This window comes from Nanorana parkeri, unplaced genomic scaffold (assembly GCF_000935625.1).
Source record: "Nanorana parkeri isolate BGI_ZX_2015 unplaced genomic scaffold, ASM93562v1 scaffold746, whole genome shotgun sequence".
Classification (NCBI taxonomy): Eukaryota; Metazoa; Chordata; class Amphibia; order Anura; family Dicroglossidae; genus Nanorana; species Nanorana parkeri.
The window spans coordinates 165,419-186,621 of record NW_017307014.1 but is presented as its reverse complement, the minus strand read 5'-3'; the positions used below and the strand labels follow the sequence as shown (position 1 = coordinate 186,621).

At 39.0% G+C, this 21,203-nt stretch overlaps 1 protein-coding gene across 1 annotated transcript in view; it reads right to left on the bottom strand.

Moving 5' to 3' along the window:
- Window positions 1-21,203, bottom strand: part of EXOC2 (exocyst complex component 2) — a 137,761-nt gene that overhangs the window by 100,818 nt on the left and 15,740 nt on the right. The window contains exons 4-5 of the mRNA XM_018564356.1: window positions 8,442-8,555; window positions 1,581-1,705 (exon numbers count right to left, since the gene is read on the bottom strand). Of these exons, the coding sequence (XP_018419858.1) occupies window positions 1,581-1,705; window positions 8,442-8,555 (239 nt within the window). The remainder of the gene's footprint in view (window positions 1-1,580; window positions 1,706-8,441; window positions 8,556-21,203) is intronic.

Sequence of the window (21,203 nt, the reverse complement as noted above, 5' to 3'; positions counted from 1 at the left end):
GGAGATGCTGTAAATGTCAGTTCTATTCAGCAACAAGCTGGTGTTTTGAGAAGAGAAGCACATTTTTTTGGGTCCCCATGTAAAGTGTAAGTATGTTTTTATACTTTTATATTAGCTTCCATACTGACCTCGCCAGAATCAATTATAGCTTATTCCTTTGCTCATACAGCTACCTTTAGCGCTTTGTTTCTTTTGATCATACATGGTTAAAATCCCTGCCTGTTTATTTTTTGCTGTATGTGTACCATTGGGGAAATTTACCATCACTTCCTGTCCCAGAGACTGAACAGGAAGTTAGAGGAAATCTCCCAAAGTGAGTGGATTTTCCCTCCCCATTGATGTCCCCATTGGAAGATTTTTCTTTACCGAGTAACTAATGAATGTAAGATGATTTCATATCAGCATACAGAGTGATTTTTAGTGAAAAGGGGCAAAGGTCTGCTTTAAACACTGAATTCCAGGCAGAAAAAAACATGATGTGTATGCAGTTCACATGAATGTGGATGGGTTCGTTAAAAGATAATTAAATTAATCTTTAAAAAACAACTAGTCTTTAGTCTTCAGTACCTGCATTCCAGCTGGCATTAGCCTTTAACAACCGGCTCTACAGCAGAGCTCAGAGTGGGAGAAGCAGCACAAGGAGACAGTCAGTTGTGCTGCAGTACACATGTGTTTAGAAACATGGTGATAGGGAGGAGTGAGTAGAGTGACAGAGAGAAGAGATCATCAGTCTGCTGCTTCCCTTTAGCTGTCCAATCACAAGCTGAGGTAGGGACAAGAACTAATTGCATTGCTTAACAGCAGTAGAGAAAAATGATGTATCCCGTTGCCAGTGCTGTGTAAATCTCAGGAATGAATAGACAAAAATACAAAATCCTTTGTCAGGTAAAATATCACTCATATCTGTATTTCGTGTGTTTGGAATACAGCTTTATATTTTTTTAAATGCAAAAGGAAAAAAAAAAGATGTGGCTGGCAGATCTGAAAGAGAAAATTTAATACAATGCCATTGGAGCAAAGCTTTTATTCTGACTACTAACATAAGTCTCCTGTCACAGCGATTTAAGGTGCCAATGTGAACACACATGGGAAGGAGGATGAGGTTTATAAAGAACACTTCATGTGAAGCCAGTGCAGCATAGATGTGTGATTTTGTCTCAACAGCCAAGACAAATTAACTATTAGCCAGATGTTTATTTTGCAAATTCTCCCCTCTGGTGGTTAGACTTCGTCCTGCAACTGTTTAAAATGCACACGCACACACTGTATATCTAAAGGAGTGCACATGCTAAAAAAAGAAAGAGGAAGAGTCTTAGACTGTCTTCCATATTTTCAGTCAATGCAATGCTGTAGTGGTAAACCAAAGAAAACTGTTGAGAATCCACCTATAAATAGGTTGTAGTTATCTAGATATGTGTCTAATTCACAGCCCTCGTGATACAATTATTCACGGGGGATTTCTTTTGGGAGAATTTGAGCTGATGAAAACTGAAACTCACTTAATAAAATAAGTGAACACATTTATTGTTTGAGCATATTATATTATTAGTTCCACAAGAGATAGCAGAACAATCTTTTACCTGCCAGTGCATCTTGGGCCTCAAAGAACGTGCTGAGACCTCCTTTTACGTAGGCAACATTCCCCTCGTTTTTCTTGCTCGCCTGCTTTCGCAGGTTGTTGGCTGCAATTTTCAGCTGTTCAAAACTAAACAAAAATATATTTATTGATTTTCATTTTTAAAACTACAACTTAACAATAACATGCACAAAACAGATTCTATGTAAATGCCTGCATTGGGTATATACTAGGGATGCACCGATACTGTTTTTTCGGTATTGAGTACCGATATTTTTTTTCGGTACTCACCTATACCGAATACGGATATAGGAAGTCCCATTAAGGATGTCGGGCGGAGTGTAATCACTCGCCACCCAGCTTCCTGATTAGCTGGGAAGCCAGGCGGCATGTAATGACTCGCCTCCCGGCTTCCTGACTAGCCGGGAAGCTGGCTCCATGCTCCCTTATCACGAGGTGATGAGGAAGCATGGAGCCGGCTTTCTGGCCAATCAGGAAACCGAGGGCGGGTAATGACTCGCCGGCTGGCTTCCCGATTGGTTCGGGAAGCTGGCCAATTAGGAAGCCGGGTGGCGAGTCATTATCTGCCCCCAGTTTCTTGATAGGCTGGGAAGCCAGCTCCATGCTCCCTGGAGACGATCGGGAAGCCGGATGGCGTGTAACGACTTGTAATAAGCATCGGGAGCATTTGGGCAAGTACGAGTATTCGCCCAAATACTCGGCATTGGCACTGATACCGATACTAGTATCAGTGCATGCCTAGTATATACTATATGGCGAAAGATTGTGGACACCTGGCCATCGCACCAGAGCAAAATTAGACATGCCATTTCAAAACCATGGGCATTAACGGACCCCCCCTTTACATTCATGGTAACGTTTTCCACAAGATTTTAGAGTGTGTCTGTGGAAAAATGTGACCATCCAGTGAAAAGAACATGTGTATGGTCAGGTACTGATGTTGGATGTGAAGACTTGGTCCACAAGCTGCATTCTAAATAATCCCAAAGGTGTTCAGTAGGGTTCAGGTCAGGGTTCTGTGCAGGCCACTTAAATGCCTTCATACCAAATTCTTTAAACCACGTCTTTATGGATCTAGGTTTGTGCACAGAGCAGCAGTCATGATGGAAAAGATGGGGCCATCCCCAAACTTTTTCTGCAAGTGTACAATTTTGCCCAATATGTATATGTACATTAGAGTACATCTAAACCCAAAAGCAAAAAAAATAATATATTGCAGCTTACAGATCCTTAAATGTGGCATCTGCATTAGTTTATTTAGGCTTTTTACTTTTTAATTTCATCTGGTGATCTGGCCAGTAAGTCTTTTATTTTTCAACTTCCTTTAATAGACAAGCAGAAGCGTTAGACAGAGGGTTGAGAAAAACAATTTAACACTGACAGGGGTGCTTACATTGGTCAGCTTTTGCTCATTTATGTAAAGCCTTTAACTCAAAATGAAAACATTGTTGCCGTAACTGTAAAAGTGTAAGCTGGAGTTAAACCTTAATTTGTTAGTCAAGTCCATCTAAATCTGTCTTGGGGTTTACATACGCTTTGACAGTACTATTCACTGGAAACACCTGAACTCAATAATTTGGAGAGGAGTCCACATACGTTTGTCCATAGTAGTGTGATGGTCCTTGAGTTTAGATACACTTTAACAATACAATTCACTGTAAGTACCTGAGCTCAATAACTTGGAATGGATTCCACAAACATTTGGACATAGTAGGTGTGATGGTCCATAAACCTCTGGCCATACAGTACATTCAAATGTAAATTCTATTAGGGAAACATTATACATGCAGATTGGGAATGCCCTGAAGTCAGAATACTCTTTATGTTGGATAAATATACATTACCCAGTGTTTGCAATCTGACAGCATGTATATGAAGACTTAAAGTGAAATTATAAACTTATATTTTTGCAAAGGCTTTGTATGAATTAAATAAAGTGGACTTTTTGCAAAGGCCCCCCTTAACCTCCCCAATACTCCTAGTAAATAAAAATGCAGAACACAGATTAGATATTTCGATAGTGGCAGTTGGCACACCTGAGGCACAACCGTCCTAACTTCACTGGAGGTATATGGGCACAATACTTCTATGAACTTTCCTTACAAGTATTAGACAAAAGTAGATGCAAGCTCACAAAACCCTGTTTGTGCAGTATAGTACATTGGCTTGAGAAGTTTAAGATTTAAGTTCGTAATTCCCAGTTACTGTAGGTGTTTGGAATGGGCAGCTTGCACATCTGGAAAGGCACCCTCAATGCTGAAAGATATATCCAGGTTTTAGAGCAGCATATGCTCCCATTCAGACAATGTCTTTTTCAGGAAAGGCCTTGTATATTACAGCAGGACAATGCTAAACCGCATACTACATCTATGACAACAGCATGGTTTTGTAGTAGAAGAGTTTGCCTTACTGGCCTGGCTGCAGTCCGGACCTTTCACCAATTAAAAATATTTGGGCATCTTTAAACGAAAAATAAGATCCAGGAATGTTGAGCAGTTAGAATCCAATATCAGGCAAAAATGGGACAACATTCCTCTCCCAAAACTCCAGCACCTTGTCTCCTCAGTTTCCAGATATTTACAGAGTGTTGTTAAAAGAAGATGGGATGCTACACCCTGGTAAACATGGCCCTGTCCTAACTTTTTTTTTTTTAAGATCGGTTGCTGCCATCAATTTCAAAATTACCTTTTTTTTTTTCCCCTTGAAATGGTAAATTTTCTCAGTTTAAACATTTGATGTTTTCTACTTTCTATTGTGAATACAATATGGGATGATGAGATTTGCAAATCATTGCATTCCGTTTTTATGTAGATTTTACACAGCATTCCAACTTTTTTGGAATTGGGGTTGTAATTATTAAACTCATACAAAGTATCAATGTTTTCTTGCCCACCTTTGAACATAATTAATGAGGTTGCTCAGATAAATTTGCTATAATCTGGAGATCCTGGGTAATGTAAAATTTACTATAATTGATAATGATAAACCTGTTGTATTATTTAGGGGTCTATTCATAAACAATTCACAGAGCCATTTGCCGTGCGGATCTCTGAGAATGTTTATTCTGTGCAAATAGAAGCAAAAAACTAAAGTTCTTTGTCAAATTTTTCAGGTTGAATGTAATGTAATTCTGCATTATGGCCAATAGATAGAGCTGAGGAGAAAAAGAAATAAGTATTTCATTCCTATGCTCCTCAGCTCTATCTAGTGGCCATAATGCACTATTGCAGTACATTCGACTGACAAGAAAATATACGAAGTACATTCATTTTTATCTCTATTCGCACAGAATGAACAGTCTCAGAGATTCGAAGACAAATGGTTCTGCCAATTGTTTATTAATAGACCCCTAAATGTTTATATGATTAAGTTAACCTCTTGCCGTCCGCCCGTAGTAGAAAAACGGACGGACGGCACTGCTGCATTGGCGGGTTGCCGTCGCCAGACGGCATTTTTTTTCTGCTCGCGCGCGCCCCCTAGCGGGCACGCACGGGCAGAAAAGACCCGTCCAATGCGAACACCCGGTACCGGGTGTTTCACATATAGGCGATCAGCGGGTCGATAGCCCGCCGATCGCCTATATGTGCTCGTTTGCGTCCGCACCCCGAATCCGATCTCTGCTTCATCAGCTTCTTTTGGGGTCCACAGGTGATATTAGGGGTCCTAGAGACCCCTAATGTCTCCATAAAGAGGACCTGTCAGTGTGCCTTTGCTATTATATAGGGGGATTGTTATCCCCCTATATAATAGCAATAACAATAAGTGCAAAAAAATTGATATAAATAAAAATAAATAAAAGTCACATATAAAAAAGTAAAATAAAATAAAAGTCAGATATAAAAAAAGGGGAAAAAAACCCCCAAAATGTTTAACTCCCCCACCCCCACGTTTACGCGCCTATAAACGTAAATACGCGTCCGGTGCCCCAGCGCGCAAAAATTACAATTGCGCTACACATGTTACATATCGCCGCGAACGTCGCAGTGAGAGCAATCATTTTAGGGCCATCAATCACTGATAACACTAAACTGATGAGCGGTAACAGCTTTTAAAGCGTCGCCTATGGCCAATTTTGGGTATTATCGTTTTTTGAGGTTTCGCGCGCGCACGCAATTTTAAGGCTTGACATGTTTAGTGTCTTTTTACCCGACGTGACCCCGTCTTTTATATTTTACCAAAAAATTGGGTAATAATAAATGTTTTATCATTTAATATAGGGGAAACTGTTTTTTTTTTTTTATTTCGGTGATTTTTCCTTAATATAGTAAAAAAATAAAAACCCCAGTGGTGAATAAATACCACCAAAAGAAAGCTCTATCTGTCCCCAAAAAAAGGTATAAAATTCATTTCAGTACAGCGCTGCATGACGGAATAAATGTCAGTCAAAGTACCACAGCGCTGAATACTGAAAAATGGCCTGGATGGGAAGGGTGTTTAACACCGCGGATGTCAACTGGTTAATAGAAATACCAAATAGAAATACCAGACAGGTTGACAGGTAATTGTTTTTTAAACAAAAAAAATTACAATAGGATTCCTGAAGGCAGTAGTATACAAGTGAATCTGTGTCATTGATTGGTATAAATGATTTCCCAGAATTTAGTACATTCTAAAACACTGAACTATTCCATTGTAACATATAAGGCGCAGAAGTGCATCAACTGTTCAAGAAATTTAAAGCCAGGAAAGAAGATTTCAGGCTGTAAAGTTAGACATTTCCTTAAAGGAAAAAACATACTGCAAGCAAACCAAAACATGAGTGCCCAAGAATACCTTCAGCTTCACTCTCAACCAGGTTAAGTTCAGGGCAAGAGAGTGAAAAGGTGATAAGCACAGCTGTAAAACAGATGTCAAATGTAAAATACACTGCGTGTGCTTTATTTATATACACTAGTTATTTATAACAACTCCATATGATGAACGGCACTATTCTGGGGTCTCTCGACTTAATACACATTTTATCATTGTATTAGTAAACTATTTTTGTTTAACTTTATTTTGTAATATCTTTTTAAAAGCTAACAAAAAAAGAAAGTCACATCTGTAGTCAGATCTGTTTAAAAAATAAAAATCACTGCTAGTATATAAAAAAATGCCAATACATAAAAATATGAGGCAGAATAAAAACTATGTAATATAATACATAATAAAGGTTTAATATAATCTACATATCCATGGCCATATTGTCCCTATTAATGCATGATTATTAACTCATTCAAACTTCCATAACAATTTGGGACTCCTATTTTTGCTGTGGTTTTTGCAATAGGAACCAAATAAATGCACAATATATTTTTTATCCTGCATTTGGAAAGATTTCCACTCACATGCCATTGTGTCAAAGGGACATGAAATGAGGGCAAATCTCCCGGGGTAGATGCGTCTAGGGACAGTCATCTATTACATGCAGACTACCCCTTATAGATGTGGCCGCTGTCTCCAGGTTATTTAAACGAGCACAGTGGTAGCATCTTAACCCCCTATTCCTGCTGCAGGAATCCCAGATCACCCCGTGTGAATAGGGTCTTGCACACCTTACTCTGTGTCAAATACTCTGACACATGATATATTTATTCAAAATCTTTCAACTTTGTATACTACCGCTTATGTTTTTACATAACTCTTGAGCAGCTTTGATCGGAGTTGATCAATGCGAGGACACAGACAATTCTGTTGCTGTTTATGTTCCCAGTTCACACAGTTTAGCAAGCTTCACTGCAAGCGTTTACAAGGTTTTAGCTTTTTAAGCATCACTAGACATGGTCAGGACAAGCATAACTGTCACCAGTTCACTTGGTAGTTCGTTCTCTCCCCTCTTCCCTCTCTCTCTCTCCTTCAAGAATAAAAAAACTCTGCAATAAAATGATCCTGTAAGAACACTGATTTGAATCCACCTGAATATGAAGCGTTACACAACTCAGGAGCAGATAAGCTTTGGACTGGTCCAACTGAGTTGCAGTGAGGCCAGGTGCCCAAACTGTCCCCTACATAAGCCTACATTTTACAAACAAGTTCTGTCAGCTAAACCCAGCATTTAAAGTCTATGGCTAATCATATACTTGTAGATTTCTTTCATTTCATCCTGCAGGTTCAACAAAAGTAAATACTTGATTTCCCCAGCCATGCTAAACAGTGTGGAAGGATGAATCTTCCCTGCCGGATGAAGTATTAAGACAAGCGGCACCCGCAGTTGTCTGAATACTGGGAGAGTGAATGCATCTGATTGAATTCAGTTTTTGTTTGTCCAACGATTTTCCAAAAGTTTCAGAAAAAAACTGAAACAAACCTAATGCAACCACCCCATAGAAGTGGTAAGCTGTAATAAATTATATTTTGGTTCTTGGGTTAGACACACTTTTTTGTAAACAAGAAGGTGGCACAGCTGCACCGAAAAGTGAATACTTAGCCTCAGAGAATTTGATAGAAAATGTGTAACTTCTGAAGCAAAATTAAAGAGTTCAACCCAAAACTTATATTTTAGTTTTTGGTAGATGCCAAAGAGATAAACCACCTCACAGCATAGTGTAGTTCTCGGGGACTCAATTGGTGACATTTCTGTGATTAAGAGCTCCTGCTGTAATATTATGAAGCATTCTCACTCTATGTGTTGCATTTATAAGATATTTATATGGAATATGCAACAGGATATGATTAAAACCACAAAACTGCCAGGTGGACAGGAATATAATTAGCAAGTACGACACATAAGAAGCCGACGAGGCTCAACCCATAACCACAACATCACTTTTGGGTGTATGGCTGTGAGTTGTCCTAATCTGCATTCATATATAATTCTGGTTGATACAAATAGATAGGAAATACTAGATGGAATAGTATCACATACCTCACAGTTGAATGGTTCTCTATTAGGTACCAGGTGGCAGAAAACTTTTCACTGTTGAAGTCTCCACTCTTTCCAGAAAATAATGCCTCAATGTCCTGGTGTGGAATCTTGCCTCTACAAAAATACAAATATATGCATTTTATTTTATTTTTTTAAATACACTTGTAAATGTATCAGCAGAAACTCATCGTCAGGAACTAAAACAGACTAATAAAGCTGTAAATAGTTGAGACGACCTGAGCTGCAGACAATAACTTCCTCTGCTTGTTTAGTTTTCCAACAGTCAGCGTTTACATTGTTAAGTAGTCCATCTCTGTGCATGCGGTCTCCCAGTTCCTTAGGCCATTCCAGGTGCATGTGCCAAGGTCGGCCATTATCCTCTATTGTTAGAGTCTGCTTATGTACAAGGAGCAGAGCACCAGGCTGCATCACAAAGTAAACCTTACCTGGCCACTCAGCAGGCTAGACGGCTAGAATAGAGGTTGTTGACAGCTAAGGTTAGTTTAAGTTTTCATTAGAAGGATGTAGAACAGGTTTTATTACTGTAGATTTACTTTACAGTTTAAAGATCAAAAACATAATGGAAAAAATATTTTGATAGTTTTTTGTTTTACAAGGACATTTTTTTTAAAGAAAATTTAGAAATGTATTCATAGTTAGAGGCTTTTCAGAAGGGCGGTCCTATCAGGTTCTCCTGTCAGCTTTTCAGGGTGATCTGATCGGAAGCCAAATATTAGTCTACTGGTAGCCAGATCTAAATAGGCTTGTATCCGTTTACATCTGATTAACCCTGACTCCGGCCAGTTCTGAAAAAGCAAACAAAACAGAGATCCGTTTTTGGTGGAACTGAATCATGACAGATCTGGGGTACTCTGATGTAAACAATCACATGTCCACTTACATCTGATTCCCCATTGTCTTAACATAGGTCCAGGAAGTTCAGTCCATGGAGGAAAAATCTGGAAGAAATGGATGTCACAATAGTGACAACCATTCCAAACTGATCAGCAGGGGATCTGTGCATGGATCCCCTGCTGATCGGAACTGAAAGGCGCTTGTGTGAAAGGGACCTTTTATAAAACAGTGACTATTATGTGCAAATTACCCTTAGCAACAAGACTTGTTGCTTACCTTCTCACTAATATATTACTTCATCACTTACTTCATTTTAATCAGATTTAAAGACTTTGACAAACTAAGTGCTTCTGCTGAATTAATTGCTCCGCGGTGTTTGCAGCTACAGAGGGTCAGTGAGGGCTTTGTATGCTCATTTACTTCTTGTTAGGAATACTCAAATGTCCAAAGCCTGACAAAAAGGTTCAGTTTAGGATGTGTGGTAGAGCCAAAAAATCTAGTAACTGGTCTATTTTCAAAGGCAAATGATAGTTGAGCTTTAAATATGTTTTACACAAGTACTTTGAAACAAAATCCTTTTTTTTTTATCTTATAAATCCACTGGATAGAAAACCACGGTAAACAATACTGCCCAAATCTGAAAATAGTTTGAAAAAAGGTTCACACAGACAAATGTATATATTAACATCACTTTAAATATGTCATACACGTATATGTACACACGTGCATAAAGGATGCAACAAGTAGCACTACCCGTCATAATACTGCCTAAATAAATGAAACTTGATGGAAGCAATATATGAAGACAGGAGAGCTCTGGCCTCTGGTTCTTACTCTACCTTGGGAACTGCAATAAGAGAAAAGTAATGTGGATTACAGTCTTGATGAGTCTGGCTGAGATCATACACAAGAGAGCAGGCCTCCCACATATACATGTTTTCATAGCTCACTGCTGACATGTTCCTCACTGAGAACTTTTAACACACTACGAAGAATGGACACACAGCAAGATGCAATTCTGCTGGGACCTACTCAGGCAGCTCATGTAATAAGTGAAGACAAAACAAGGATCAGATCAACTCCTGATAGTCAGCTGCAAGTCTCGTTAAGTAAGGGAATGACAGAGGTAATATTGTGCCGTTTAGATGAACTAGAACAGCAGCCTTTATTAAGCCTACTTCGATGTCAGGACTCCTTGCAATAACTTTCATTTACACAGTAGACTTTCAGGCTTGCTGAAGTGAAGCCATAGCTTCAAAACACATCTACTTCTCTCAAATCTGACGTGCGATGAAAATGTCAATAGAACTGGTTGCATGACAGCGGTAATAAAATGTAAGTACAGTTTTTAAAACAACTAGGACTAAGAGGTAATCTTCATATAATGCTTCACTTTTCTTAAGAATGAACAAAAAAACAAACTATTGTGATTTAACACAAAATGTAAATGTTACAGCCACCAGCCAATTTGTGATTTCCATTAAAAGCAATAAAGCATGTGTGAGAAATTGATTTTTTCCTCATTGTAAGATATCTAGGAATAGCCTCTGATTCAACTTCTACAGAGACAGAAAAAGGTCCGCTTGTGAGCTATTTTGATAGAAGGATGGTGAAACGGGGGTACTGAATGGATTCTATCAGGTGTTACATTCTATCTCAGCTGATATAATCTACTCAACCACCAATTAAACGCTCCACTATTAACGCTCCACTATTAAAAAGGAGAACTATGGGGAAAGTGTTTTTCCCTAAGGTTCTCCTAAGGGTCATGGGTCCTCCCGTGACCCAAAGCTCTGTATAGCTCACGGTATACTGAGACCACCGCAGCCGGGACGGATCCCGACATTACTGTCGAGATCAACCCAGCTGCTTGATTAGATAGGCAGAGCCAGCTGTAAACCGCCCCCCACCCGTCCATTCCGCCAGTCAGCGATGGAGGATCGGAGCGGGGAGGGGGGGGGGATCCCTGCAGGGAGCTGTGAGTGACAGTCACGACTCTCTGCAGGGACATGATCGAGAAGTGAGTGAGCGACGGTATGTGTTCGCTCACTTCCCGATCTATTGAGCCGACGTGTGACAGTTTTATTGTCACACGTCGGCTCGAACTATGAGACTGAGTAAAAATCACTCGCCTCATAGTTCTCCTTTAAGGGGTTTTTCCACATTCCCAAACTCTGAAAGCATGGCATGTCTGTTTAGATGAGCGTCTCAAAGTAACCATCCACAAAATCATTACTGCATCACTTGGTTCTAAAAGCAGGAACACTAAAAAAAAAAACATCTTTGCTTACTTTATCTCTTGCTCCCTCACAGGTTGGTGCAATCCTCTTACCTCCCTGGGTACCCCAGGTGGTGAGTGGGCCCTTGGTGTTCTCACTTACAATGCAGGACTGATGGACCTGCATTGTACGTCAAGACATCAGAATGAGACCACTGGATGAAGCGCTGTCGGCTTTGGGACAGAAGGAAGTCTGCAGGAGCGCGTGAGAAGATATATAAAAGTGGTTTTCAATGTTCCCCTAATCAAAAACAAGCATTTAACCCTTGCATTGTGGGAGAGCACACCTGCAAGAGTAGTTTATGAATTTCCCAAGATTTCAGCTTTAAAGAGACACTTTGCCCATTTAGGTTGAATTCGATGGACTTGTGTCTTTTTTTCAACCTAACTATGTAACAATGTCTGTGTAAGATCCCTTTCACATGAGCACTGTCTTTACCAATTAGCAGGGGAACCGTGCACAGATCCCTGGCTGATCGGAGCAGTACGGAACAGATGTCACTCTTGTGACATCATTGTCCATTCAGTTTTTTCCTTCCATCTTGCAATGGAAGAAAAAATGGAGTGTACGGACCCATGTTAGGTCTATGGGAAGGCAGATGTAAGTGGACATGTGTCTGTTTACATCAGATTACCCCGGATTCGTCATGATCAAGTCCACCAAAAACGGATCTCTGTTTTGTTTGATTTTTCAGACCTGGTCGGAGTCAGGGTTAATCAGATGTAAGCGGATACAAGCCTATTTAAATCTGGCTTCCAGCTGCCAGTGGAATAATATTTGGCTTCTGATCAGATCCCCCTGAAAAATTGACAGGAGAACCAGATAGTACCGCACGTCTGAAAAGCCTCTAACTAAAGAACACATTTCTAAATTTGCTTTTTTTAAATTTTCCTTATAAAAAAAACAATAAAAAAATATTTCAGTATAATATTCCATTACATTACTTTTTGATCTTTAAACTGTAAAGTAAATCTACAGTAATAAAACCTGTTCTACAGCCTTCTAATGAAAACTTAAACTAACCCAGGATGTCAACAGCCTCTATTCTAGCCGTCTGGCCTGCTACTTTGTGATGCATCCTGGTGCTCTGATCCTTGAACATAAGCAAACGCTAACAATAGAGGATAATGGCCGACCTTGGCGCATACACCTGGAATGGCCTAAGGAACTGGGAGACAGCATGCACAGAGATAGACTACTGCACAATGTAAACATTGGCTTCATGATCAGGTAGAAAACGTACTATTAGTTGGGTAAAGGTAGAAAAACATGGCTTCCAAAGTTCTGATTTCTTGGTCACACTCACCTTGTGACCTCCCTTTCTGTCATAAAGCTGCCAGTGTTAGATTAGCAGTACAGTACAATGCATTACAGTCTGACTGTCTTTCACTGCTGGACCTTCCTCTCTTAGTATGGATTCACAAACTGCAGGAGATTATGAGAATATTATGTATCTGATGCCAGTATTCATAAGCTGCCCCTGGCCTCTACTTACTGCAGCTGAAAAAGACTGAAAGAAGACATTTTATTTTCTTATTAACAATGGCTACCAGGCTCCTGGGATTCGTCAAACCTTGATAACAGATGTTGACTGTTCCAAAAATCCCTATTCTCCATCACAGGATTTATACGAGTTACCATTTACATATACAAATTGTTGAACATCCTTTCCTGCTTAAAACAGCTAATAATATTCCAGCAGGTGGCAATGTCCCACCAGAAAATAAAAAGTAGTAGGGTCGTGGGAATATTCTATTTAAGACAGTAAGAGGGTGGCTGGTGAATGACTTGGAAAGTATTTTCAATTTCACTATTCATTTTTATTTCAAGGTCTGGTCTCTGCTAATGACCCAATGCAACGTGCTAAACAACAAACAGTGCTTTGAAATGAGGTCTGACCATACTTCAAGCAGTGAGGCTAGCTTTGGATCTCTGGGACTGCAGTGCTCTTTATCTGGCAGAAGAAAAAAAAAAAGGGTTGTGTGTTTTGGGAGTTTGTATGTCATCCAGCTTAGAGTTGTAATGCACAGCTGTTTGACCATGCACTGCGTTTTCCCAAAGCAACAGCGAATAATCAAGATAATTATCAAACACGGACTAAGTTGGAACAAATATGACATTTTAGCATTTCTCCAACCATGTACAAAGGTCAGCAAAATCAGCACAACAGGATATATTTAATCATTCTGAGTACAGCGGGTTTTAACCCACAGAAACCCATTATAATTTTGATGACTTTTTCTACTGTAGTTTACAACCATATCAAATATTTGCCTGGGAAATGCGGTTACTTTTACTAAAGATACGGATAACAAATTAGGAATCAGTGATTACATTAAAACAATAACATGTCCATAGAAGAAAATAAAACTTTTTTTGTAGTGATAATTTGTCCAAAATAATATTTAAAACTGTTTTTAGCTTTGGCCTATCCACAGAAGTAATAAACGTTCTGGAAATGAAATGAACTGTAAAGGCATTACATTGCTTATACGGAAGAGTGTTTATTTCAAAGTTTAAAAAAATACATCCAACTTTGTTTTTAAACGTCTATATACATGGTGCTAACATTTCTATTTTTAAACATCTTTTTTTTCTTCTTACTAAAACGCAATCTCAACTTACACTGTGATATATGTCACATTAACGTTTAACATGTAGTCCTACAACTAATACCAAACAAGTGCTTTGTGTCACAGAGCTCAATGACAAAAGGACAAAGAAGGCAAAGAAGAAGTTCTTGGTTTACGATATCAACACACAAGCATTTGAGCAAAAATACAAATACTGTAAATATATGAACTGCTAATAAATAAAGAATACGTATAAAATCTTCACATCTACAAATACAGGTAGTGTGAACACAGAATGCAAGAATGTCATTAATTTTTATCTTCATCTATTATTTACCTTTGTCAAAAAATATAATAATAATAAAAATTATAATAATAGAAGTATTATTTTAATATGCTAAACACAAATATTTTTCTGTATTAGATTTCAGAAAATGTTAAAGAGATTCATTTTTGGTAACTGTCTGAAGCATATTCTGACACAAACCTGAAATACAATAACCATTTCCCTATCTACGAGTGTGTTCATTTATTGCTGAAAGTTGTAGCAAGGAACTCAAACATTTTATATATATTCACTAATGAGAATGTACACTATGTAAAGAGCTGTGTAAATTGGCGGTGCTATATAAATACATGTAATAAATAAATATTTTTTTCATTTTATAAGTGTAGTATTAGTATAAACTCCTGATCAAATCTCTTTCAAAAGTATTTTATTAAAACTTGTGATGAAATCTCATCTCATCACATACAGTTATTAAAAGATCTGCATAATGCTTTTTTTTTTTACTGTTAAACAAAAACATTTGCATCAACTATTCATTGTATTTTAACAACAATTGAAATGGGTTACTTATCACTTGAGAAAAGTGATAAGTAACTATAAGTGATTAGTTAAAGTTCCATTTGCAGGGATATGTAGTGGGCTGCAAGATGTGCTGCAGCTCTTTCACTGTCTCCTCAGAAAACAGAATGGCTTCATATAAGAATAAAAAAAAAAGTTGCAGAAGCGCAGACTGCACCGGGAAGAGTTAAGGTTCAGCTCCCCAGACTTAGGCCACCCAGCTAGTCAGAAAATGCACTGTCCCGCATTCCCAATGGATTTCCTATCAGTCAGCTTTGGGACATTTTACATAAACATTCCCCACAAAATGACTAAAGGCTCCTTTACCTTCAAGCAGGGCGTTTCCTTGGCTTTAATTTTAAGACATTAATCAGAAGAATATCTGTGTATTTGATTACGCTCGCCCTCGTTGGGGAGAAACCACACTTATTTTCAAAACTATTTCAATTCATCAGTTTCAAAGTGCAGGAGAAGGAAATAGATTTTCTGACTGCAGTCCCATTCGCTTCAGTGTAAGCAAAATCAAAAAGGGATTAAGGAGTTTGTTTTATGTACACAATATGTTAAAAGTTATAAATACAGCCTGAGTAATCAGAGTCATGTCTTGGAATGAGAAGGTGATTTGAAATGAGCTCTGTGCCAAGTACCTAATCAGTAAAGCACTCAGTCGGAGATTTTAACCAATATTGAGCTCCTATTTATTCACCATGAATAGGACAATTATCCCAGCCGACAAAATCCAAACCCAATGAAAATATAATCATACTGGCAAACAAGTTTTGTATTCTTCTTTGATCTTACTTGATCGCTGGAGCAACATAAGTCAGTTTCTAATAGAACAATAAATAAAAACAAATTGATAACATTGATAACATAATATCAGATAACATAATATCAAATAACTATAAGCCTAAGAGAAGGCAATCGGCTGTGCTTGGGCAGGCAGGTAGTTCATCTTTATGAAGCAATTCTCAGATGTCATCTGTTTCGGGGTAAGTACATATTTCTTGTTGCAAATCATAATTTTTCACTTATTAAATCCTTTCAATTCATTCTGGCCAGAAGAATGTTCTTTATATAGATGTTCTGTTTATACTTGTTATATTGCTGTAATTTCTATGCAACGTAAGCAACAAGTCTTCGACCATAGCTGGATTAAAATCATATGTTCAAGTATGTATCAAGTGCAGATTAATACTACAAGTAGCAAATGTTACTCTGTCAAAGAATGATACAAATAGAGAATGCATAAAATAATATACACATGGTAAAGTAATGGAATATTATAGGAGTTGAAAGTATACCCCTATACAACTACAAAATATTACTTAGGTTCAGAATAGGGTGTACAGCTGCATTTGTCCAAGGTAGAGGTTAAGAGGTACCTCAAGTCAGGAAACTGGGGGAGAGTGGAGTTTAATGGATCTGAAGTTGAGAGAAGCCAAGGCATCGGAGTATGTGTGACAGGGGGGTGCATTGTAATATAGGGTTTAGAGTTCTGGAAGGTTTAGGGGAACTGAAAATGCCTCAGTTCAGTGAATAGTTGATATGATGGTTGCTATACATCAGTCAGAAGGGTTATGTAATAAATACAATGCCTGGTCAAAAAAAAAAGTCACCACCTGGATTTATCTAAGCAGAGCTGTCAGAGCTGCCTACCTGAACATAATGAATTACCAGGTATTTCCATCAATTCATTTTTTCTTCCCTGATGGCAGCAGCATATTCCAAGATGACAATGCCAGGATTCAAATTGTGAAAGAGTGGTTCAGGGAGCATGAGACATTATTATAACACATGGATTGGCCACCACAGAGTCCAGACCTTAACCCCATTGGGAATCTTTGGGATGTGCTGGAGAAGACTTTATGCAGTGCTCCGACTGTCCCATTATTACTATAAGATCTTGGTGAAAAATTAATGCAATTCTGGACGGAAATACATTTTATGACATTGCACAAGCTTATTAAAACAATGCCAAAGCAAATGCTTTAATACCTAAAGGTGGTCCAACAAAATATTAGAGTGTGTGATTATTTTTTTTGCCAGGTAGTGTATATGTATATATATATATATGTCTAAGAGCTGGCAGATGTGGGTGTGCATGCCAACAAGAAGGGGTTGTGTAAGTGCTGATGGTTCAAGAAATAATGTTAGTATCAATAAAACTGTAATGAGTTGGTGGGGTAATATGTGCAAGTTGCATAGTTGTTTTGAGAATGGTTTTTGGTGCTTTTGGCAGCTATAATTAGTATTGGCTTAGATGTGAGTGCCTTCATCTGTTGTAGGGTATACAGAAAATTAGGAATACAGTGATACCATTTTTTCAAGACCGAGTATGAGTACCAATACTTTTCCTCAAGTACTCGCCGAAACCAATTAACAATACCTTTTTTAGTGTCATGTGACAGTATTTCTAAAACAATACAGACTAATGATTTTAGGACAGTGGTGAAGCAGTAGAGGGACTACAAATCTCAGCAATACATTATACAACAATGCAGAATGCCACCAGCTAAAGAGGACGACAAATCCCAGCAATACATTTTACATCAATGCAGAATATTAAGCAGCTACTCTATTTTGCTCACCAGGAGGCTATGCGGGGTCTCAGCAGGGCTGTTCAGTCTTCCTAGTGCTGTCGGGTCTCCCCCGGGGCTATGCGCAGTCTCCCCAGTAATGTGCCAGGTCTTGTGGGCGGGTCCGGGCAGCGGAAAGGAGGAGGATGTAAGCAGCGCCGCGAGGTCCACACAAGGCTGCCACAAGGTTCTCAGCAAGCGCAGGACCTTACAGCAGCCGAATATATTTTAACATTTTAAGGACCGTATCGTGCTCGTTAAAAAAAAATGCCCAGTATTGGTACCGGTACAGATACTGGTATCGGTGCAACCCTACAGAAAATATAGCACATATTTCATGGGCATGTAGTTATCTCCAGCTCCAACATATATTCCGATGTTTCCTACTATACTATACAATACACTTTTTTTAAGCTTCATCCATAAAAAACACTTGCCATTTACTATATTTTGCCTGGAAAAGCTTTCTTTGCAGATTTAAATATTTCTAATCTGATTACATTTTCTTACAATAGAACAAGCATAGGAGGTGAGGAAATTAAAAAAAACACGCCGCTAACAATTCAGGCTTTTATATATGGGAATATGCCTTTTATGTTTTAGTGGTGAAAATGCTTATTTGGGGTGAGAGGACGGAAGGGTACAGTGGCAGCAGTAGTGGAAAGTGATGAAGGTGGGTGTACATAAAAAAGGAGATATATACACAGATATATTTTTAGCAGTGTAACTGCCAGTTCACTGGATTTTCCAGCCAGATGCCATGGAGGCAGTGGTAACCATGCTGGTCAAGATAATGGATGATTAAGGGCCCGTTCACACCAAAATTGGAAGGTACTCACAAGTCAATGGAGGTTCCATTGACTTACAATTGTACCTTCTGATTTCCTTCCATTTTGTTGCACTTTCTTTTTTTTTGGCAATCTTTATGTGATGTAACATGTCCTGAGAGGACATACTTCACTGTGTTGCCTTGTGGTTTGTTAGTATGCGTTTTTGATCTGTTGACCTGAAAAAAAAGTCGAGCATGCTCTTTTTTTTTTTTTCTTTACGGCGCTGCAATCCAACGCAGCACTGTAAATTGGCCCCATTTACACCCATTTTTCGGTGCCTTTGGGTTAGCATTGGTTAAAAAGCTGATGCTAACGCAATGTAACCAATCCGATGTGAAAGGGGCCTAAATTATTATACAGGATTTATATAGCGCCAACAGTTTGTGCAGCGCTTTACAATATAAGGAAGACATTACAATCACAATACAATTCAAGACAAGATGGTAAGGAGGGCCCTGCCCATGAGGGCTTACAATCTAAGAAATCTAAATCTATTTTTTGTAGCAGCTGGTGGTGTTCGTGGTTGAGACCGACAACAATGATGTCATAGACCAGACAGTCTTACAGTGAACCAAAAAAAATATTACATAATGTCAAAGGCATTACTAATAGAATGAAAGAAAAAGAAAATCAGGGTATGTTTGCTCTCCCCATCTATTGTATCATTATGCTCATCAACCCAAATATGATCCTGACCACCACTGCATCATCAGATAAGATCAAAACAGTTCTTTATTTTTTTTCTCCAAAAATGCAGCCCTTTGGCACAAATTATGGAAAAAGAAACACATAATTTAACCAAACATGTGAGGGATTTCAGCCAAAAAAAGAAGCCAAAAATTTGAAACTACGAGGCATTCAGTTTTAAACCGAAACAAGGAGCTCAGCATCTAGCTTAGGAAAGCATTGCTCGGGCCCTGCCCTTTATCTTGTCCTACCAGCCTATTCTGTCTTCCACTTCCTCATTCAGTTCCCCTGCTTGTACTCCAGCTCTGGGAGTCGTCAGCCTTCACTGCTTGGACCCGTGTCCCTGCCAGTGTAGTAGAAAGGGTCCACATATCTGACTCCAATTCATACCTGTGAGCTCCGATCCATGACAGTGAGGTTCTGTATGGTAGATGTCCCCAAAAAATCCTGAATATAGTCCAGGGAACATGGCAGCAAGAGGCCACATTTTACAAAAGTGTAATGGAACACATTTCTCAGATCCAGGCAGGGGCGTATCTGCCGCGAGTAGGGCTGCAACAACTAATCGACATAATCGTCAGCAAATCTTTTATTTAGGTGTTTGCTACAGTTTAGCTTAAGGTAAAATCATGGCACCTTACAACACTGGCTCCTCCAGATCCCAGGAACTATACTTAGTAATACACCCAGTACTAGCCCGCTTTCTTCTCAGATATCAAATTCTCTAATCAGGTGTGCCCCTAGCCTTTTTCGCCACATGAGGAAGGGATGAGGCTTTTGTGCAGGTTCGGTAGAGAAGAAGCTTTTGTGATGGTGGTGCAAGATGAAGGGGCGGGTGGATCATCTCATCGCCTAGCTTCTGGCACTGGACGGGACGCCAGCCGGAGCTTCCCAGTTTGCTAAGAGGTGGGCAGGGAGGTTTGTATGGTCCTTACACATCTCCTTACTCGGCTCTTAGCAATCTGGGATGCTCTGGCCAGAAGGGGGGTGGCAGGCACACGGAAAACATTGTGCAGCAGAACGACCCATATGACCCAAAGAGATGCGCCCCTTGGCAAAAGCCTCATGCTGCCTCATTACAGGAATGGCCCTGTCTGCAATAGTCAGCAGTCCTAAACATATACAGCAACCATTACGTTACCTTTATTCACATGCAGGCTTTAAAGATACAGTAGTGTTTGTAAAGATGCATGCTCACAGGACCACAGTTTAACAGTGCAGTCTGGTGTAACACACATAAAAGTCAATCATTTACTGAAAAATTGTCCCGACGACCCTGCATGCATAGCAACAACCGATGCCTTTTATGTAAAAAAGTGTAGACAAGCAAATAATGAAATTCATAACAGTTAAACATGGGATGTCATCCAGATAATGGACACATTCATGTATTCTATGTCAGCTTTCAACATGCAGCTAACATACAAGTAGACGTAACTTATAAAGCCAGAAATGTTGACAAATCCCTACAGTAAACATAACAGTTATTGCATCGAGGATATAGGAAAAGTAGCATCTTGACGCCAGTCTCCTACGTATGTAAACTTTGCAGTTTAAAATTGCACTTTTCTTGTTCTGCTCAGATACAATCAGGGCAAAACAAAGAAAAGTGGCATGCAGCCAGGGCACTACATGCTGCATTTCAACAAGTTTTTTTTATTTTTTTTGTTAACAAAGCTGTCAAAGCCAGCTGTAGATACAATATAAAACATTCAGCAACCTTTAGTACTAAATGTTTTACACAAGAAATGTCTTACATTTTAATTCTGACCGATACCGTATTTGCCGGCGTATAGGACGACCCCCTACTTTTTGTGCTAAAATATAGGTTTTGGGCTATACTCGTCGTATTTTCAGTACCATAAGTGGTAACCCCGAGCCACACTCAGGATTACAGTATCTTACCTTGTCCACAATCCCTGCAGCGTCCTCCATCTTCCGGGTTCCGTCCTTCAGCTATATACATTATACTGCACTAAGACAATCACGGCAGGCTTTGTATTCATTAACCCTTTCGCTTAAAGAAAATAAATAAAAAAAGATCATGCACTGCGATGCGTTCTAACAACGCACTGCAGCAATAGTTTTATTTTGTTTTACATTTTTTTTTCT